The 19,899-nt window shown below is 46.4% G+C and overlaps 3 protein-coding genes across 8 annotated transcripts in view; 2 read left to right on the top strand and 1 right to left on the bottom strand.

The window, feature by feature from the left end:
- The first annotated feature begins 247 nt into the window (after nt 1-247).
- On the top strand, nt 248-1,346 carry LOC108024102 (uncharacterized). 3 transcript variants are annotated; one of them, XM_044093097.2, is made up of 4 exons: nt 248-649; nt 725-922; nt 979-1,132; nt 1,186-1,346. In XM_044093097.2, the coding sequence occupies exons 2-4, from the start codon at nt 806-808 to the stop codon at nt 1,332-1,334; spliced, it is 420 nt and encodes a 139-aa protein (XP_043949032.1). In that variant the 5' UTR covers nt 248-649; nt 725-805; the 3' UTR covers nt 1,335-1,346. The 3 variants fall into 3 exon arrangements, with proteins under 3 accessions (XP_043949032.1, XP_016949368.1, XP_016949367.1); XM_017093879.3 differs by having other exon boundaries at nt 257-649; nt 706-922; XM_017093878.3 differs by having other exon boundaries at nt 262-649; nt 717-922.
- Nucleotides 1,347-1,551: 205 nt separating this feature from the next.
- Nucleotides 1,552-5,162, top strand: LOC108024230 (integrator complex subunit 4). Its single transcript, XM_017094102.3, has 2 exons — nt 1,552-3,768; nt 3,823-5,162. The coding sequence occupies exons 1-2, from the start codon at nt 1,663-1,665 to the stop codon at nt 4,801-4,803; spliced, it is 3,087 nt and encodes a 1,028-aa protein (XP_016949591.1). The 5' UTR covers nt 1,552-1,662; the 3' UTR covers nt 4,804-5,162.
- A 1,537-nt stretch (nt 5,163-6,699) lies between these two features.
- Nucleotides 6,700-19,899, bottom strand: part of LOC108024155 (neuroglian) — a 37,408-nt gene continuing 24,208 nt past the window's right edge. For 2 of the 4 annotated variants that reach the window (XR_006368139.2, XR_007764119.1), the window contains exons 4-9: nt 14,447-17,260; nt 14,210-14,377; nt 13,772-14,149; nt 13,326-13,429; nt 12,533-12,876; nt 10,424-11,556 (exon numbers count right to left, since the gene is read on the bottom strand). Coding sequence is in view for 2 of the 4 variants with exons in the window: in XM_017093966.3 (XP_016949455.1) it covers nt 9,530-9,774; nt 13,326-13,429; nt 13,772-14,149; nt 14,210-14,377; nt 14,447-17,260 (3,709 nt within the window). In the remaining 2 variants the exon portion in view is untranslated. Of the gene's footprint in view, nt 9,775-10,423; nt 11,557-12,532; nt 12,877-13,325; nt 13,430-13,771; nt 14,150-14,209; nt 14,378-14,446; nt 17,261-19,899 lie in introns of those variants that run through there. The other 2 variants (XM_017093966.3, XM_017093967.3) reach the window with 2 other exon arrangements.

Here is a 19,899-nt window from a genome sequence, read left to right as displayed (position 1 = left end):
AAGTATCTGCAGTCGCCCAAAACAAATGTTTGTAAAAACGTAGTATTTGAGTCATGATGTGATAAATCATCGGTGTTCTATATAAGACATCGATATCTCTGTAAAAATTCACTCCGATATTTTTCGTAGCGTACCAGTGAGACCGTTGAGAAATAGAGCGGAAACGTCTACCAGTGGTGGGTTCTATCGATACATCGGATGGCTTGCGGGTTGCTGTACTAGCTAATTTATATGGGGGCGATAGTTCGTGATAAAAATTAAATTTTATTTAGAATTTTTTTTTTCTGAAGTTAAAAAGAAAGTTCTATAGTCAAGACTATCCTGTGGACAAATCACGGTGTAACCTTACTAACATCCGACAATCAATTAAAGTCGATGTACAGGTTCCTTACCCTGCCAGCTGGTCATCACTGATTCATCATCCCTGTGTGTGTTTTTGCTTTGCAACGATGGACGATGAAACATCGCTAAGTTCCGAGGAATTGTTGAGCGGCACAGTAAATAAAACACTGGAGACAGCGTCGCTATCTTAGTGTTATTAGTATCTGTAACATGAAGGAGGAGTCGGAGCCGTATGGGAAAAGGATTCGAATCGAAAACGTGCAAAGCCTGGGCACAGAAAACGATTTGTTGATAGCCAAGATATGCGGTAAGTCAGCTCCAAGTCAGCTCCAAATGAATATTCATCAGCACCTGAATCATCAGCATCCTTTTAGACCTGCAGACAGAAGTCTTAGCCCAGCGCGCAGAGATCAGGCAGTTGACGAAGGCTATAGCGACGCTTTCGAATTTCGTAAAGCAGTCGATGAGATCGATCAAAATTAATAATGTGACGCAAAACTGTGACGACGATTTCCCAATTAGTTCGGAGGCGAAGCTCCTCGAAGTGGACGGAAAGATAAGCCAGGACCCCGCCAGCTATGTGGGTTTTCATTTCAAACCCTGAAGCACGTATATTCCTTAACTCCAATATTTTAGGTTCATGCCATCAAAAAACTGTTAAGCCAGGGAAGGACGAGCCGCTCCATAAGATTAATTTTATGTGACGACATTATCTTAAACTATAATATTGACGGAGCAAAGGATAAGAAAAGACTGAAAGATTTTGCCCACTTGTTTCGTGCGATCATGGGTACGTTTTTAAGCCTGGTTTGCAGTATTACCCAACAGTTTATCGCTTTTCAGACGCCATCAGTCAGGTTGAGAAGTCGCTGCCCGCCGAAAGAGTTCTATCCAAAGCGCTGAGATGCGTCAAGAACTGCGCAGCGAAACACAAGGGCAAGGGCGGTGGCGAGGATCCTTTGGCCTTTTTAAGTATAAGTAGGGTAAAATAAATGGTACAACTACTTGTAGCGTATGAAGAATCATTGGGGAAACGGCAAAGCTGGCTTACCATAAAAACTATTACTTAAAAAATAAGGAAAAATAATAAAGGACTGTGCATACTTTATAATAAAATAATACAATTTTACAAGAAATTTATTACGAACTATCGGTTCTATCGGGAGGCCACCGCTAGCGGCGGCTGGCACGGAACTATCGTTGGAGTGTCATCGCTAATTTGCGGATAGCTTCAATTGTATTTCGTCAGAAAAACTGCCCACAGGTGGGAGACGCGACTCCATTTGCCACTGGCAGCATTGTGGGACGGGAAAGGAAACCATGGCGCTGGCCATCAAGAAGCGCTTCGGCTCCTACGCGGAAACGGTGGAAGGGGCGCCGGCGGTAAAGAAGCTGCGCCTGCAAACACTCGCCGCCGACGCGAAGGCCGGGAAAGCCGGAAAAGCGGGAAATGCGGAGCGCAAGCTGACGGTGCTCAGCCAATTGGACGCCTATGTGGGTAATGTGCTGCCGACGGGCCTGCCCTCTGGGCCACCGGCAGCACCCACGGCCTCCACGCCCTCCGGCGGAGCCGCCCTTGTGAATCTGGCCGCAGCGACGGGCGGACCAACCACACAACTGGCGGCCGGGAATAGCAGGGAGCTCCTCGAGCTCCTGGTCAAAATCACCGACGAAATATCCTACGAGGACGTGGAACTGGCCGAGCTAAAGGAGGTGGCCAACAAGATCTTCCAGCTGTATCAGCTGCAGGAGCGCGACAGCGATACCTCCATCCGGGTGAAGCTGCTCGAGCTGCTGTCCGGGCTCGGTTGCGAGTGTGCCACCGAGCAGGCGGTGACCATGATCATCGACTACTTCATCTTCCTGCTGCGGAAGGAGGTCTCCCAGAAGGTGCTCGCCCAGGGCATGATGTGCCTCTTCCGGATCGGGGAGCGCCGGAAGCACCTGGTGCCCATCTCGTACAACACCCAGGTGGCCCATTTAGCCAAGGAGCAGCTGCGCTCTGGCTCCACCCACACGCAGAAGAACGCCATGCTAGTGATCGGTCGGTTCGCCACCAAGATGGAGGGCGAGCGACACTACGTGTGGAAGCTAGCCTTCTACATCGACTCGCAGGACTCGGGGGTCAGGGCCCAGGCACTTCACGCGCTGCTAACCCTCGGCGAGCGGGGATCCCAGCTGCCTGCTGTGCTCTACAAGCGCGCCGTTGAGGCCATGAAGGATGACTACGAGTGTGTGCGGAAGGAGGCCCTGCGCCTGGTCTTCATGCTGGGCAACCGGCATCCGGACTACATTATACCCTCGGACAGGCAGCAGGAGGAGCTGCGTATGATAGACGCCGCCTTCAGTAAGGTGTGCGAGGCCCTGTGCGACCTTTCTTTGCAGATTCGCGTGCTCGCTGCGGAACTGCTGGGAGGGATGACCGCCGTCAGCAGGGAGTTCCTGCACCAGACTCTGGACAAGAAGCTAATGAGCAATCTGCGACGCAAGCGGACGGCGCACGAGCGGGGTGCCCGCCTGGTGACCAGCGGGGAGTGGTCGTCGGGCAAGCGGTGGGCGGACGATGCGCCGCAGGAGCACCTGGACGCCCGGAGCATCTCGATCATAGCCAGCGGAGCCTGTGGCGCCCTTATCCATGGCTTGGAGGATGAGTTTCTCGAGGTGCGCACAGCGGCCGTTGCCTCCATGTGCAAGCTAGCCCTCTCCCGTCCGGATTTTGCGGTGACCAGTCTCGACTTCCTCGTAGACATGTTTAACGACGAGATCGAGGACGTGCGGCTGAAGGCCATCTACAGCCTGACGGCCATTGCAAGGCACATAGTGCTTCGCGAGGATCAGCTGGAGATAATGCTCGGTTCGCTCGAGGACTACTCGGTGGACGTGCGCGAGGGACTGCATATAATGCTGGGTGCCTGCCGGGTGTCCACGCAAACGTGCCTTCTGATGGTGGTGCAAAAGCTGCTGGATGTGCTGGCTAAGTACCCGCAGGATCGGCACTCTACGTACGCCTGCATGCGCAAGATTGGCCAAAAGCATCCGCATCTGGTGATGGCCGTCGCCGTTCACCTGCTGTACGTGCATCCCTTCTTTGAGACGCCCGAGCGGGATGTCGAGGATCCGGCGTACCTGTGCGTTCTGATACTCGTTTTTAATGCGGCAGAACACTTGGTGCCCATCATCAGTCTGCTGCCCACGGCCACCCATCGGCACTACGCCTATTTGAGGGACTCGATGCCGCATCTGGTGCCCCAGCTGCCCATCGAAGGAGCTTCCTCGGCGAGTGCCACCCACAGAATCGATTCAGCCATGCGCCAAGCGGGAAGCTCGGCGGAGTACCTCCAGATGATCCTCAGCCACATCGAGGAGATCTTCACCATGACTGATGAGCGTGTGGAGCTGCTTCAGACGGCCCAGTCCAATCTGCAGGTGGGTGCGGAACCTACTTCTACTTGAAAATATCTTAAAATTCTGTAATTTTAGCGCCTGGGCGCGATCGATGCTGGCATGTATGGCACCTCGAACTTCTTGGAGACCTTCCTGGCGGCCCAAATCCAGATCGAGCAGATGCAGCGCTGTGCCAGCACGCAACGGAGCCGGGTGCCGCTAAAGGAATCCCTGGCGGCACTTATCCGAAACTGCCTCAAGCTGCAGCATACGTTCTCCGGCCTAAACTACGGCGATATATTGCAGGTGAAGCAGCTGCGACTGAGAGCCTGCGCCTTGCACTTGGTCCTGGTGGTCAGGGATCGCTCGCAGAGTGCCTTGGGTCCCTGCCAGATGCTGTTGCAAACCGCCGGCGATATAAGTGAGTTCATCAAGGCAAATACAAAGGAAGAAGAGGAAAAGCCGCCGATTGGAGTCTTGCCACTATTGGAGCCCGAGCAGTCCAAAAAGGAGCCGGCACGAAGAGATGCACAGCCGGATAGCTTTACCCGCAAGTTGCTAAGCAAACTGGATGGCATATCGGATCCAAAACCAGGGCGCGTCTTCCGCGAGATTCTGCCGCTGGTCCAGCAAGCTCCGCCACTGGCAATGCCACCCGCCAATGAGAAAATACGCCGCTGTGTCGCCAATATCTTGGAGCCGTGTCCACTGCAATCGCAGGATAATGTGATCAAGGTTACAGCTGGCCTAATAGCAGCCGTGCCCTTTGTGGCCGAGATCGATAATCTGCTGGAGTCGCAGAGGGCGGACATGAGAATCAAGATCAAGTACCCGGACCAGCACGTGCACACGGTGGTGCCGAAGCGGAGTGACTTCAAGCCCATCATGACGGAGCAGGGGGAGCATGAGACAAATGTGCGCCTGCGCACTACCATTCTGCTCTCGCACAGCGTTTGGACTGAGTCCTCGCTGGTAGAGATCCAACTCTGCCTGGCCGTTCGACCTGGCAGCGAACTGGAGCTCTGTAAGCCGGCCAAGGTGCTGTTTGCACCCAAGCCAGTCAGGCGGGGCATTTAGCCTAACTCCCCGGGGGATGGGCTAGATGGAGTGGCTGTAGATCCGGGTCTGGAGGCGAACCTGGTCGAAGGGATCGTTGTTGAGCGGTGCCGGCGGTGGAGGAGCGTATTCAAAAGCTGACAAGGCCACAAGCCGCTGGAGGATCAGGAAAACAGTTGGACAGCATATGTATTACTTAAATCCAACTTGCAGATTGTTTAAGCGTCAATTGTGTAGGATATATAATATGAATTTGTTCAGTTCAAATAACAAATTATGTATAAAAAAGTGGAGAAAGTAAAAAATCAAAATATAACAAGGAAGAACGCTATAGTCGAGTGCCTCGACGGACATGGCTAGTGATCCTGATCAAGAATATATATACTTTATGGGGTCGGAAACGCTTCCTTCTACCTTTTACATATTTTCGACGAATCTAGTATATCCTTTTACGAGTAACGGGTATAAAAATGACTAGGGTATTAAAATTGCTATTATAGGTGTCCGAAAGTATGCGGCAGTATATTTTAAACTTAAAACTAAAATGAATTCATGCACTGCATATTATGCACAGCTATTATTTTGCCGAACAAATTGCGAAATTTGTACAATACTAATTTCTCACACCAGGCGAACATAAGCGTTTAGCAGGTGTCGAATCAATCAGCTGATCAGATTATTATATGCCTATTGGAGATGCCTTCGTGATTGCTCCCCTATGTCTCGGCCCAAGCAAATGCAAAGAACTTAACTGTTATTTCGTGCATAGCGAGACAAGTTCGTGACACGACTGGGGTTGCTCATCACTACTCTGAGCTTGGCTCTTAACTAACGGCGCTTTTTGAAGGAGATCGTATCCTATTGGTCAGTGGGGGAGGGGAAATGTGGAAAGGGCCGCCATCTTGAAAAAGGAACAGCTGTTTCAGTCAGCTTGTAGCTACCAGCTGCCACCTGCTATGTTTTCTGTTCGCCTGGTGTCCGAGACCAATAAATCTTCCGTCTTGACTGAAAAAAGGTTACGAAGCCTTTGAAAAAATGTTGAAATGCAGTTGAAATTTAGCGATTTATTAAATGCAAACACCAGGCGAACAGGATAATTAGTAGGTGGACAATGACAATTTTTTAGGGTTTTACTAGAGGTGTGCTGCTCAAAAAGTATGTACGGTCTCTAAGGCTGATCAAGCGATTACTCATCTCCAGACTGCTCATACCAAAGTAACGGCTCCCTTCCAGCAAGAAAATGTCAACGCCCCCCAGCCTCCTGCTATGATTTATGTTCGCCTGGTATTGAAACGTCAGTAAATAGAAATCCGCCATCCTGAAAAATATCAGCTGTTCCAGGCAGCTCAGAGCTACAAGCTGCCACTTGCTATGTTTTCCGTTCGCCTGGTGCCTGATAGCCATAAACCCAGCACTTTGACTGAAGAAGTGCAGTTAAACTTTGTCAGGAAAATTTATAAGTACATGTAGCGCCCGGATGTAGGCAACGTAAACATCGTTAATCGCTGAATTTCATCACTTCGGATTTTGGCAATTCTTTTGCGAAACAGGGTCAGAAGAGGAAGTGTCATTCGTCCCTGAGCTCGCCAATGAACTCCCATTCTATAAACAACAACCCTGAAAAGTTTGGTCAAAAAGTTAATTTACCAAAAACTGATTGAGGTCGGTAGCCTGGGTTCTAGGAAAATTTAGCTTTTGGACATTTTTCGCAAAATACGTGATTTGACTATTTCATGTGAAGAAAAACATCAAACATTTTCATTTATATAGTTTTATAGTTTATTTCTCATATAGGTTTTACAGCTTACACGTGTTCTGATCGTTTTGCATAGCACTTTCTCCGTTTGCTCATTTTGATTTTCGGCAAAGATTTTTGTTCGCTCTATTCTGATCCGGTGTCTGCTTTCACATACGCTGCTTTCCTTTCTGCTTGTTTCTTGTATACGAATTTGTTAATCTTAAGTTTATATTTGATTCGCTAAAAACTCATTTTAAAAAAGTACTTTGTATTCTTGTGTTTTCATTTGCATTCGATTTCGATCTGCACAATATTCAATTTGTTTTAGGCCGTTGGTTAGCGGTTAGCAATGGTAATCGTAATAATAATATGCAAGTAAATTGTTCAAGTTGGATATTACTGAGTGGTTAGATAAGTAGTTCTTGTTGTAAACATTTTCAATATGCTGTGAAAAATATACAATGCAAACACATCAATTTTCAAACCTCACAAAACACACAAAAGTCGATAATAATCGCTTATCGTAATTGTTCATCGTGTCTTTTTGTTTCTTGCTAGGAATCACAGTATTGTGCAAATTACCTTTATAAGTTGAAAATTGTTTGCATGGGTGTCTGTTTGCTGTTCAGTGTGTAAATGTTTGTGATTCTGTAAATGCTCATGTAAAATAGAACCCGACACAGGCAGTGCAGTTGTTGTTGTGGCTCTCCTGCTATCGCTATCGATATCGTTTTCCCTGACTCCGTCGAAGAAGACGAACGACTATTTCGATAACTCCACTGATGAACACTTTAGTTTGTCTTTGGATTTTATACGAATACGACAAAGGAAATATTAGTTTAGTTAAATTGTTTTACGTTTGCTCTTTAGGTTTTCACATTGTTATTGACTATTCTGAGTTTATATTGGGGAAATCACAATATCTACGCAAAATCTTATACATCTCTCTATATGTTTTGTATATATATATAGCTTTGTCGTGAACATTAGATTTAGATCGTTGTCTCCTACACTGTAAATATATATCATATATCCATATATATATCCGTTTGTATAGCAAGTTTGTTTGCATTGTTGTATGTAGTTCTTTTGTCTTTGTTTGCTGTCCTTGCATGTCCCTTCTGATCTAGTTTCCGCCTCCGTTTCGCTTCCTACTCCCCTCCGGTATACTTTCCCTCGTGTGTCTGTTGTATCAATCGTTGGGATATGCGTGGTGCAGGTGATTTGTGTGTGGATCGGTTGTCTCCCAATTGTGGTGTGGGTTCGGTTTTTGGGGAGGTCTGGTGTTTGGTATTGGTACTCGATTCGATTAGATTCGGTTGAAAACTATGCTGAAGCCGGGGACTATAGTTCGTTACAAGTAGCTAGTTGAAATAACAACAAACAGAACGCAGTGCACAAAATATGAGTCATCAAATCACGCCTCTCCTTCTTTTTTGTTTTTAAATCTACGCAAAAATTTGACTAAGCAACCCTGTATGTTCGTTAAAAACCAAATTATCGTAAGCTAGGTGGATACATTCCACCTACTGTACTTAACATACTGCCTAACTCGCAAATAAAACTAAACCGATTCGAATTAACGTTTCAAAAACTGAGTTCGTTTTGGGGTTCGAATTAAGCGCAAATATCCTTAGTGTATATGTTCGGATCGAGTTTCTTACAAAGCTCTAAGCATTTCCTCTCTCAAAGCGGAAAGGTGGTTCAAAAACTAAAACTGTGTTTTGTTCATTTTTTCAATTTATTTATTGTATTGTGTTTGTTTGTTTCGATTTTAATGCCACTTTGTGTGTTTTTAGTTTAAAAAAAATTATGAATACACCTTATTATTACAGATACTTGGATTATATCTGGACAAGTGGAAACCAGAGACTCGAATTGCATCTCGGGTGCTTTAACATTTTCATTAAATAATACAGGCAAGGGAGTACTGTGCGGAACAATTATAGGTTTTCAGCTGCATATTTATAATAGGTTACAATGCCCCCGACTCGTGCAAGGGGGTCATCAACTAATTTGTTAATTAACTAATTTGCTTTACTTAAAGAATTAATGGACAAAATGAAAGGATTCTGTTTAAGCACTATTCGCGAAAAATTGCATTAGACTATGGACGAAAACCGGAACTTATACGATACATATTTACGAATCGCCGACGAAGGGAGAATCCGAAGCTTCAGCTTCCCTTCATTTCTTGGTCTGGCGTTGGAGTCTGCGCTGGCCTTGAAGTCTTTGAATGTGGCGAAAAGTATTCGAGGTCAAGTTGAAGTTTTGACTTGCTGCTAGTTGAACACATCGATATTTGGTTAGTCGTACATTGACAAGCGTCTCGTACAGCAGTTCTGTGTAATTGATAGCAAAATTTTCAGGGCATTATCTTCGCAACTCAGTCAATCATTGGTCGAAGCCGCCCGACGGTTCCTACTTGGTTTTTGTACATTTGGAACAGATCTTAGTTTAGCTTAGACTGGGGTGGATATATCTATTGGCTCCACTTTCCATCTCGATCCTTCGGTTCGCACTTTGCACATTTTGGCTTGCAAGACTCGACTTAGTTTCCATGTAGACATTAATCCTCGTGTTTCTAACAACTAAATAGTATTTTAGTACAAAAAAATTATTACACAAACATGCATCATCATTAAGTGTTCTTCTCCTTCCCCATACAATTTTACGTTTACAATCATTTTTCATTTTGCTTTCGTTTTTTTAAGCTAATGCAAAAGTTTTGGTTTGGTTTTTGAAAAGGCGTTAAACTGTTTGCTAGAATAATTGTATAAGCCAAAAGAAGCAAAATTATATGCTCTAAATTCACGCGAGTTTTTCTTCACTTTACAATCGTTTTTTAATATTTATAATTTTGTTTCCTTTTTTGCAGACACTTAAAGCAGATTTCGTTTTACACATAGAACTACACAAAGTTTTTTTCCAGTTTAGGGGGCTTTTGAATCGTTTTAAAGAAAATCACGAAAATAAGGGGCAAATGATGAATAATCCCAGCCACGCCTCTTAGACGTAGGTGGCCACGGCTCCGGCTGCAGCTCCTCCGTTGCTGGCAGAGGCGCCTCCTCCTCCGGCTGCTGCACCTGCGGACGAAGATCCCGAGGCTCCGGCTGCTGCCGCTCCCGATCCGCCGGCTGTGGGCGCGGCCTGATGCGCCGCGGCGGAGTTGTTCAGCGGCTGCGGACTAACCGGCGGCTGAAGCTTTCCAGGAACATACTGGCCAATGAAGGAGCCATCCTCAGTGAATTGTCCTGGGGTGAGAAGATAATGCCAATATCAATTTCTATTACTTTCCATAGTTCCTCCAATTTAAGTGGTTACGGTGAAAGTGTGGTTTAAGTTCTTATTACTTTTCATATCATTGTTGATTAGGGGTTTCTTGAATTTTGAGAGTGCCATCTACATTTCCTTTCATTTTGTGGAGATTTTGATGGCACTCTTAAAAGGTCGTTACAAAATAAAAAATTTGTTGCACGGTAAAGAAAAACTGGTGCGAAATGATATGAAAAAGATATAAAAAAATAATATAAATTAGTGCTTTCTCTGGGTTAGTTATCTTATTTAAATTCATCACCACAACCAACACCAGTGGTTTTGATTTTAATCGCGTTTTTATATTATCAGTGATTGTTAATTTGATTAATTTTTGTTGTCTTTTCGGCGCATTTTTTGAGGATCAGGATGGGGAGCTGCAGGGAGTTTGTTAAACTAAAACTACTTTGGCAAGCAAACTACAAATACGAAAAGACAAAATAGTACTAGAAACCAACTCAAATTTACCTTGCGAGTTTGTCAGCTCAAAATGAAGATTAACCAAAAAATAAACCTTAATTCAGCAGAAGGCTTACTATGACATGCATTTTTATTTATTTAAACAATTATAAAGTCTACACACTCGCGTTGTTTATTATTCGGTTTTCTTTATTTTATTTGATTTTCTTTCTAATTTAATATGCGAAAGTACATCAACATATGTAAAAAAACTATATTTTCATATATTTATGATGTTCTCTTCATTCATTCTTTAATATTAAATACACTGAAAAGATAGACTTCTTTTGTTGCTGTTCCCGGAATACTAGGAAAACAAACAGGGAAACTTGTACATTTATGTTTATGTATACATTTTAAAACACTGTTTCACTGTCCAAAATCAAAGCAAAATTATTTAGAGTCATTTCACAAACTAAAAAATAAAAATAAAAAATAAAAACAAAATACACACAATAGGCTTAAATAAAGTAGTAAACATGTAAGCTACAAGGGTTTCATATTGATTTACGGCAAATCTAAAACGGAGATTTTACATTCGAGTGTTGCTTCTTTATAAAAAAATTATTAAATTATAACTTATTTACGCTTTATATTTATAAATATTTATGCATTACAAGTAAAAAAAGGGAGAGAGCGGGACAGAGATATACAAAGTGCCGGGGGACAGAGTGGGACAGGTGTACATGTGCGCAATGTAGAGATTCCAAAAGCGAGCTTCACATTCTTCAGGTTCTTTAATTTTTTAACAAAAAATTACACGTAGCAGCTGCCCGATAAAGTCCAGAAAAATAAATGATTTCTTCAGTGATTCACATGCATCTTCGTCGATTTGCGACGAAGTCTCGTATTTTGTTAATAGCCTTTTTGCTGCATCCTCGTTGTTGATATTTTTGTTGCTGTTGTGTTGTTCATGTTGTTTGGCAGTATTGATTTGCATTTGTTGCTCTAACAATTTGACGATTTTAATAGCTGTATATAAAACCTCTAAGTTTATATATACTTTAAATTGCTCGTGGTTTCTGCACTTAGTCGAATACAAAAATTAGTTGATACCCACTGGTGGGGTAGCCTTTCTTTAATGGAGTCCCATTCGCGTTTCTTTTTCTTTTCTGCTGTGATGGTGTTTGGTCTTGTTGATTGTTGGGGTCAAGGGCTCGGTTACGATATTTTTTGAGTTGCTGTGGCGGTGCGCTGCTTACTAAATAATCAAAGTCCTTTGCGTCCATATTGGCCAATAAAGGACCCATCTTCGTTCATGCCTGCATATTGGTTGCCGTCGTCGAATTATATAGTTTTTGTTTTTTGTGTTTGTTTACGTGTTTAGAAAAAAGAAAAAATTATCAAATAAATACAATGTAGTGCACTACAAATAATAATAATAAGTAATGTTAAACATATAAACAAAGAACACATAACAAGGAACACAAATTTGTAAATTGGCTGAAATGAATTTTTTTCGTGTCGTATTGGCGATCAAAAAACGTGCGCGGAAATAATCGATTTCCATCGCTTTCTTCGATTTTTTGGCAGCACTTGTCGAGAGCAAATGAATGAGGACTCTCATTCAAGAGAGTGGTTAGTAATGAAAAGGAACGTACAATCAACGTCGTGCTGAGATCAATAACTCTATCAAAAGAAAGCAAAAGCGCAGGGCTCTCTTCGGTTGCCTGGAAGGAGTTGGGCAGAGCCTTGAGCTTCATGCAGCGTCTTGGAAGCGGCAAAGAACTGAGAGAGTGCACCACTCACAGCTCCGGTCAACACTTTAGCACTCATGAAAAACAAATACAAACATTAGGGTGGCTCGTATTCTTACGCTTAAGCATGCTAGACTTAAGTGAGCAACAAATGTTAGCCAGTACTTTGTCAAAACCGTCGTTGTCCTATTTCTAACCTTGTATTGTCGTTGCTACACAAGAAGTATAAAAATAAACTTCCAATAAAAGGCAACAGTACGCAACACTGTTTAAATAATTCTAATGACGTAAAGTGAATCGTGTAAACAATTGTACATCAATCATTGATGTTTATTTGATATAAATATAAATTGGTTATACTAGAAAATACTACAGATTTGTATTAATTTGCAAACAAATTAGTTTCCTACTGTAAGTACAAAATATTTGGAGGTATTCAAATGACCTTCGCTGTAGTGGCATTAAGCTGTCGTTGAAGCGCAAGGAAACGAAAGAGCCGAAAAGGAAACAGGCAGCTAATCGAATAAAGGAAGAGAGCTACCTGACTGATTGCATAACAACAACGTCGGACCTTGGGGGAGGGGGGAAAGAATTTCGCATTCCCACACTCTCTTTAGGCCTCGGGGTGCTCAGCAGCCGCCATGCACAGTTCGTAGGAGGGCGGGCCGGCAGCGGGGTTGGAGATGGAGTTGAAAGTGGGAGATGAAGAGGACGAGGAGGGCGGTTTGATCAATGGAACGGTTGACGGCGACGTCGACGGCGACTGAGGCAGCGAAGGACTCTGCTCTTGTTGATTTTGCAGCTGCTGCTGTTGTTGTTGCTGTTGGGGGGACGTCGACTTGCTGCGGGCTGCGGCAGCGGCGCGAGCAGCGGCAGTGGCCACAGCTGATCATTATCCATTATAATTTATTCAGTTTTATTTTTACATCCCAATCGTCAAACCAAAAACAAAACGTGGCAAAAGAAATCAAGAGAGTGAGAAACAACCAAAGAGAGAACGAAATAACAAGAATAATGGGGTGGGTGGGTGCTGTGTTTTACCCTGGAAAGGACACTTATGTCTGATAACCCCAATAACGGCAATGCAGCGTCTTAGCCTAGTAGTATTATACTGTGCTCTGAAGTTCGCCAAATAACATTATAGGAGGTTACCTACGATCGAAAACTATATAAAAATGCACAAGAAAGTAAAAAGCAACGACCAACTTAATACATTCCGAACACAGCATTACCGTTTTTAAGGATACTCAGATACTAGAGAGGGGAGCACTGACACACGCGTATGTGGATCGCTGGTTCGACATATATTTTATGTAGTTAAAAAGGACTCTAACCTGTGTCGCCATCCCCGTATTCGGCCATCGAATCGGTGTCGCTCTCCACGCCGGGTTTGTTCGCTGAACTCACGGATTGGCGACCAGCGCTCTTGTTATCCAACCTGAAATTGAAGGATACGATTATGTCGAGAAAGCTCAAAATATGGGCAATAGTACGAACGGATTTCTATTGTAATGAAAATGCCTCTTAAGTTAAAGGTTAGAAGGGTTTTTATAACATCGAACACCTAAACTGATTTGTTATCGATCGTAAATGCGATTATGAACTGTCGATAGGTTTTGATGCCGCGATTTTTCTTTGCAGCTGATAACAGAAATGCATAGTTTTTTCAGGATACGATTAAATCAAAGAACCTCAAACATATTGGGTACAATATAATCTGATTTGTAATGTTATGCCACTCAATTCTTTAAGCACGAAATAAGGAGCTTGTTGGACTTACGGTTGCGAGTACTCGTGGAAGCCGCCCTCCTCGGGATAATCCCGCCGGCCGTTGGCCAGCTCCCGATCGTGGACATCGTACTTGCCGCCCCGATTGCGCCGGATGATGCAGATGATGATGAACAGAATGATGATGAAGGCCAGGGCCAGCATCATGCCGATGAACCATCCGGCATTAGCCACCGCCTCGTTGGCCACCATTATCGGTCCCTCCACGGTGTTCGTGTCGATCTCCTGCACGGCGCTCGGCGTGTTGAAGTGCCCATCCACGGAGACCACGCGGAACTCGTAGGCGGTCTCGGGGTCCAGTCCACTGACTACCTGGTGGTCCAAGTTCTTCTCCTCCTCTGTCTTCTGCCAGTCGGTAACGCCCTTGATCCTGGATTGCACAAAATGGATTAGCCACTAAGTGGCGTATAGCCTGGCATCTTGATCTCACCTGTGCTGGGTGAAGAAGTGAGTGCCAGGATGACCCTCGGTACTTGGCAGCCAGTTGACGCGGAATTTCGCCAGTCCATTGTCGGAGGGCAGCTGCTCCCAGGAGAAAGAGGGCGTGGCAGGAGCCACATTGATGGCGTCCTTCAGCGTCGTTTTCTCGATATAGTGTCTGTGGAAAGCAAGAGGTACAAGATTAAGCTACATATCAATACTGGATTAGCTAGGCTCAAACACTTACTCGGATCCCTCGCCCATTTTCGTAGTGGCCGTGATAGAGATGCGGTACTTGGTGTTCGGCTTCAGACCGGCCATTTTCATGCGCGTGGCCCTGGGATTGGTGATGTGGGGCTTGTACTCCAGACGCGGCTCCACATTGCTCTCCTTGACCTCCTCGTAGTAGATCTTGTAACCGGTGAGCTTGCCATTGGGATACAGCGGCTTCTTCCAGTGGAGCATGAAGGCCGAGGAGCCCAGGGGATAGGCGTCCAGTCCCTGGACCGGCGACGGCACACCCTCGGGCGTATCGAAATCGATGACCGCGCTCGGCGGTCCATTGAAGCGTCCGTTGTAGGCCAGAATGCGGGCAAAGTTCTTCGAGTCCGGCTTAAACTGGGTGACCAGAGCATTGTGGGCATCGCCCTTTACATGGATCTCCCGCAGACCCTCCTCACCCTCGTTCTCTGTCCATGTCTGGATCTTGTAGCCCTTGAAGTGACCCCTCACCGACTCCTCGCTCACCGGCGTCCAGGCCATGTAGCCACTGGTCGAGGATGTGATCTGTCGCATCGTAAAGTTGTTCGGCGCGTCCAGAGGACGATCCTCTCCGGAGTAACCAACCACCTCCTCGGCGGCCACATTAGACTCGCCCTTGTCGTTGATGGCTACCACCTTGATCAGGTACTTGACGAACGTCGGTTGATCGGCGATCACAATGTTGTTCTGTCGCCAATCAAAAATGTTGTTGTTCTCCCACGAGGCGGCGGGGATGTCGCGCTTCCAACTAACGTAGTAGTGAAAATTGGGGGCATTGTGCTCGATCTCCGGCATGGGTGTCCACGAGATGACCAGGTTGTTGGGCTCGGTGCCCTGGCCGACGACATTGTCGGGGTTCTTGAACGGCACATCCGGCTGGGTGGTGCAGCTCTCGCTGTGCGCTGACGGCGGCGAAGCTCCGATCTTGTTGAAGGCAATCACACGGAACGTGTAGTTGGCCCACGGTGACATCTGGACGACAAATGAGGAGTCCGTGTTGGGCACTTTCTCGTACGCCGCGTCCCAGGAGGCGGGCGTGAACGAGGTATTGAACTGGATGGTATAGTGCAGGATGGGCGAACGGTTGTCGCCCTGGGGCTCCCATTGGATTTCCGCCTTGTCGGCCTGGCAGGTGATGCCCGTCAGTCGGGGGGCATTCGGCACATCCTGAACGATCAAATTCGCCCTGGCCGTTGCCTCATCCAGCTTCGTTCGGGCCACACACGTGTACTCGCCCGAATCCAACTCCATGGTCTTGGCAATCGTCAGGGAATTATCGTTGGTCTTCACAAATCTCGGCTGGGCCTCAAAGTCAATCGACTGACCGTCCTTCCACCAATCGATCTCGATCTCCAGCGTGTCGTCGTGGGCCTCGTTGCAGCGGAATGTAGCCGATTGTCCTGCGGCCACCTCGTAGTTCTGCGGCTCCTGGGTGATCCGCGTGTGCTCCATGACCAGCAGCGAGCCGTTCGCCTGGATCTCACCAAACTTGTTCTGTGCATAGCACGTGTACTGGCCGGCATCCGAGAAGGTTACATCCTGGATCTCCAGATCGCCGTTCGCTTGGACATTGTAGCGACCTCCGGTCAGCCAGTTGCTGGCCCTCAGCCAATTCACCAGCGGCTTGGGAGATCCCTTAACTCGACACTTGATGGTCACATTCCGGCCATCCACAGTGGAGACGGCCGACGGCGGCACCTCGATGGTGGGCGGCTCAGCCTGAACATTCAGATAGACATCCTTGTACACATAGCCAAGGGAGTTGGTGGCGTTGCACCCATAGTTGCCGGTGTCACCCTTGACCAGATTCACGATGCGGATAGTGTTGTCCGTGACGGTTCGTCGGGGATTCGGGGGCGACTGCTCGATCGGCTTGCCATTGTGTATCCAACTGATCTTGGGCTCTGGGACACCGGCGGCGCGGCACTCGAAGACAACCTCCTCGTCCTCGGCGGCGGTCTGGAAGTCCGGCTCCTTGGTGAAGTACGGCACGGAGTTGACATTGAGGATGATCGAGAAGGACTGGGCGTTGCCCACGCCGTTGGACACGTCACAGGTGTAAGTGCCGGCATCATCAAAATTCGTCTGCCGGATGACCAGCGATTTTCCGTAGTGACCTTGGGTGATCCGGTCGCTCCACTGTATCCGCTGCCCGTCCTTGCTCCAAACGGTCTGCGGCAGCGGTGTTCCACCGTAGATGCAAAACAGTTCCATGCGCTTGCCGCGAAGGGCCAGGGACTGGCGTCGGGAGACATATTGACGCACGGGAGGATGTTTGTTTTGGGAGGCGCTCACGCCCATCTGCTTGACATCGAGGAGCACCTTGTTGCCGATCTTGTATTCACTGCGGAACACCGAGGTGGCCGAGCAGGCGTAGTAGAAGTCTGAGCTGGCATCCTCGCGGGTGATGTTCGAGAACCACAGATTGCCCTCCGGATCCAGGGTCATGCGGGAGTTGTTGATCGACTTGATGCTGCCGTCGGTGGACTCCTGGATCATCCAGTTGACGGTGGGGCTGGGGAAGCCATCTGGGGCCGCGCACTTGAGCATGAAGGGCTCGCCCTCGACGGCCTCCAGGGTCTTGGCCGCCTCGTCCTTGAAGGCGTTCAGCTCCGCCTTGCGCACGTACACCGAGTTCGAGGTGGCCGTGCCGAACTCGTTGGACGCAAAGCACTGATAGTGGCCGCGATCCTCGTCCTTGGGCACGGTGATCACCAGGGTTCCGCGTCCTGGCTGCCGCAGCATGCGGTCGTCGTACGCCTGCCAGTCGAACTTCTTGCCATTCTTGATCCAACTGTATCTGTTGGGGGAGAAAAAAGAGGGAGAAGGGTGTTAGACATGGTTTTTAGCTCTTCACCCAAAGGGTGAATCTTTATGGAATAATTTCATTCCTGCTATAAGGTTTTTAATACCAATCAAATTTATTCTAATTTCATTCATTACAAACATTCTAATCCAAAATATAATGAACCAGACTTTAAATTGTGATCTCAATAGCTTCATATATTACGTGCCTAGAACATTATTTTGTTGATATATTAAAACCAGAAAAGTTCTCAAGAAAAGGCTTACAATAGCACTCAATATAGGGTCGTTTGTACGCACTGAACTCCACAACACTCAATCCCTGCGCATGAAATAGTACATTTTCTTTGGGATAATTTCACTTAATTTAAGACACACATTCACCATTGGCCCAAAGTTTATCTAATGCCCTTAATTGTTTGTGTGAACATAAGCCCCATTCCCCCGTCGTTCTTCCGCATTTCCTCATTGGCAATCGAGTCATTAAGATCGAGACTCTCTAACGAGTTAATTTCCACATTTAATATTGCTTAATCAACATTTCTCGAAGCGGCGGAGAGCAAAGCAGAAATTTCAGACAGTTTTTATGCACAAATTATGACAACTTGTTTAATTTCCAATTGCGAAACATGTTGATTGAAGTGTGGAGAGCGAGGGCCAGGGGCGGTTACTGGGGGGTGGCGGATTTTTGCTTGTTTCGTGTCTCGATTAATTGCAATTAAGCCGCAAAGGAAGTCAACGAGCTGAGCCCACTTTTTGCTGGTATATTTATTCCTCGAGTCTGCATCTCGTCTTGCATCTTTCGTTTTTCGTTCGTTTGTATCTGTTACTATGCCAGCCTTTATGGATAAGTATTTGCAGCAATAATGACTTTTCAAAGGAGGAACAGCCCAAAACATAAATAGCAGTTGGAATTTGCTCTTATAGCTACTACATTTTGTTTAATTTTCCAGTTTTGCTACTAATTTCACCGCAGTTGTAACTATTTGTGCACTTTCTTACAAGTCAAACTCAAAGGCCCGAGTCAATTATGTTGGACAAGCCGCGCTGCTTGAGCTTGTTAAGCATCTTTTTTATTTTATTTATTTCTTAGTCTGCCACACTTTACATAGCACTTTTCCAAAGTATCCCCGCACTTTTCAGCTCTTTCATCGGTTCTTTTTCGACTCGCTCTCGGCGACGGGTCATGCAATAGGTCAATCATTTGAATTGTTTTTAAGTGTTGTAAGTTGAACTGTGAGGAGAACTCTGGGGGATTTTGAGTGGCGAGTGGGTTTGTTGAACTGCACTGCAGCGTTAGTGAGCCAGCGGATTTCCTGGGATGCAGGCAAATCAAGAGCATAGATTTTGGTTGGGCACTCCCCTAGTTGTCGGAACTTTTAGTTGCCCGTCCTAGGAAAGAAGGTTAATTTGTGTCAATAAAAAGTGAATTGTAGCTCCTGGGCCAACCCTTTCCGGGTCAAAAAGCCCACCAAAATGAGACAGCACAGTACCAGGATTTCCATTTCAGGCCACGCGTATCGAAAGTGGTTACCTATGACACATTAAGGCTGGCACCCCTGAACTATGACTACGAACCATAGACTGCCAGCCAAATGGCGGGCTGAGTGGAATGGCAGGGTGCAAGGATACCAGGACAGCAGGCTAGTGGTGTAGGCAGTCGAGCGTTAAAGCACGGCGTCTGTCGCCATCGCTCGACACCATCAAAACTCTACCCCCACGCCTTTTTTCACCGTTTCGCCAGCCAGCGAAGCGGTCACCTGAAACGGTTGCCAAAGACAACAACTAAATGGGCAGACAGCAGCTGCTCGGCCACGCCCCGCCCTTCAGAACGCCCACAGGGTCACGCCCCCAGGAACTCGCCCGTTTGCAAGTTGAACGATTTGTACATGTATTCAAATGACTTTTTACACGGTGTCACTTCCTTAAAGGGTTGGCAGGGTCCTTGGAAATCTACCTATCGTAGCTTTTGTAAAACTAAAGTACTCAATTATAAGTGATTTGATATATATTTTAAAGGAATATTGCTATCATACGGTAGAAAATAATTACATTTTAAGACTTAGCCATCTTTGGTTTTCTGGGCCTCCTTATAATTTTCTTTTCAGCTGGCCGCAAAGATACTTTGTCTTACTTTTTCCCAGCTCGACTCCACTTAACCCCAAAGTGCACTGATAGTTTTAGGGTTGACTTGGCTTCACTTAACTTCACCCACCCCCTTTGCAAGTGCAATTCACCCCCTGCCGCCTTTTTTCGGCCGCCTCTGCCTCTGGGTTTGCCTTTGCCCTTGCCTTTGCCAGCCCTTCGTGGCGATAGAAATCTGAAGGGAAAATGCGCCAAGAAGTGCCAGGATATGCCTGCTGATGACTCATCAGCCCGGCTTACACTCACAAACACACACGCTGCTTTGCATAAGCGTGGGCGGGGGTGTGGGGGAGCGAGGGTGTGCGAGTGTGCTTGGGGTGAGGGTGGGGTCTGGCGGTTGAGCTCCATTCCTGCCTTATATATTGGGGTTGCAAAATAACAAAATGCCGTAGCATACTTTTTTGCGCGCTCGCCGCCGAAGCAAAGTGGACACAGCGAGGGCAGATATGCGAGTTTGTACGTATGTACCTATAACCCAGTTTATATATA

This window comes from Drosophila biarmipes, chromosome X (genome assembly GCF_025231255.1).
Source record: "Drosophila biarmipes strain raj3 chromosome X, RU_DBia_V1.1, whole genome shotgun sequence".
Taxonomy (NCBI): Eukaryota; Metazoa; Arthropoda; class Insecta; order Diptera; family Drosophilidae; genus Drosophila; species Drosophila biarmipes.
This window is presented reverse-complemented; position numbering and strand designations above follow the sequence as displayed.

Coding starts and splice junctions, on each gene's coding strand:
- LOC108024102 (XM_017093878.3), top strand. CDS start 553: ATGAAGGAGGAGTCGGAGCCGTATGGGAAAAGGATTCGAATCGAAAAC. Junction 650..716: donor GTTGATAGCCAAGATATGCG/GTAAGTCAGCTC, acceptor GCATCCTTTTAG/ACCTGCAGACAGAAGTCTTA. Junction 923..978: donor GCCAGGACCCCGCCAGCTAT/GTGGGTTTTCAT, acceptor CCAATATTTTAG/GTTCATGCCATCAAAAAACT.
- LOC108024230 (XM_017094102.3), top strand. CDS start 1,663: ATGGCGCTGGCCATCAAGAAGCGCTTCGGCTCCTACGCGGAAACGGTG. Junction 3,769..3,822: donor CGGCCCAGTCCAATCTGCAG/GTGGGTGCGGAA, acceptor CTGTAATTTTAG/CGCCTGGGCGCGATCGATGC.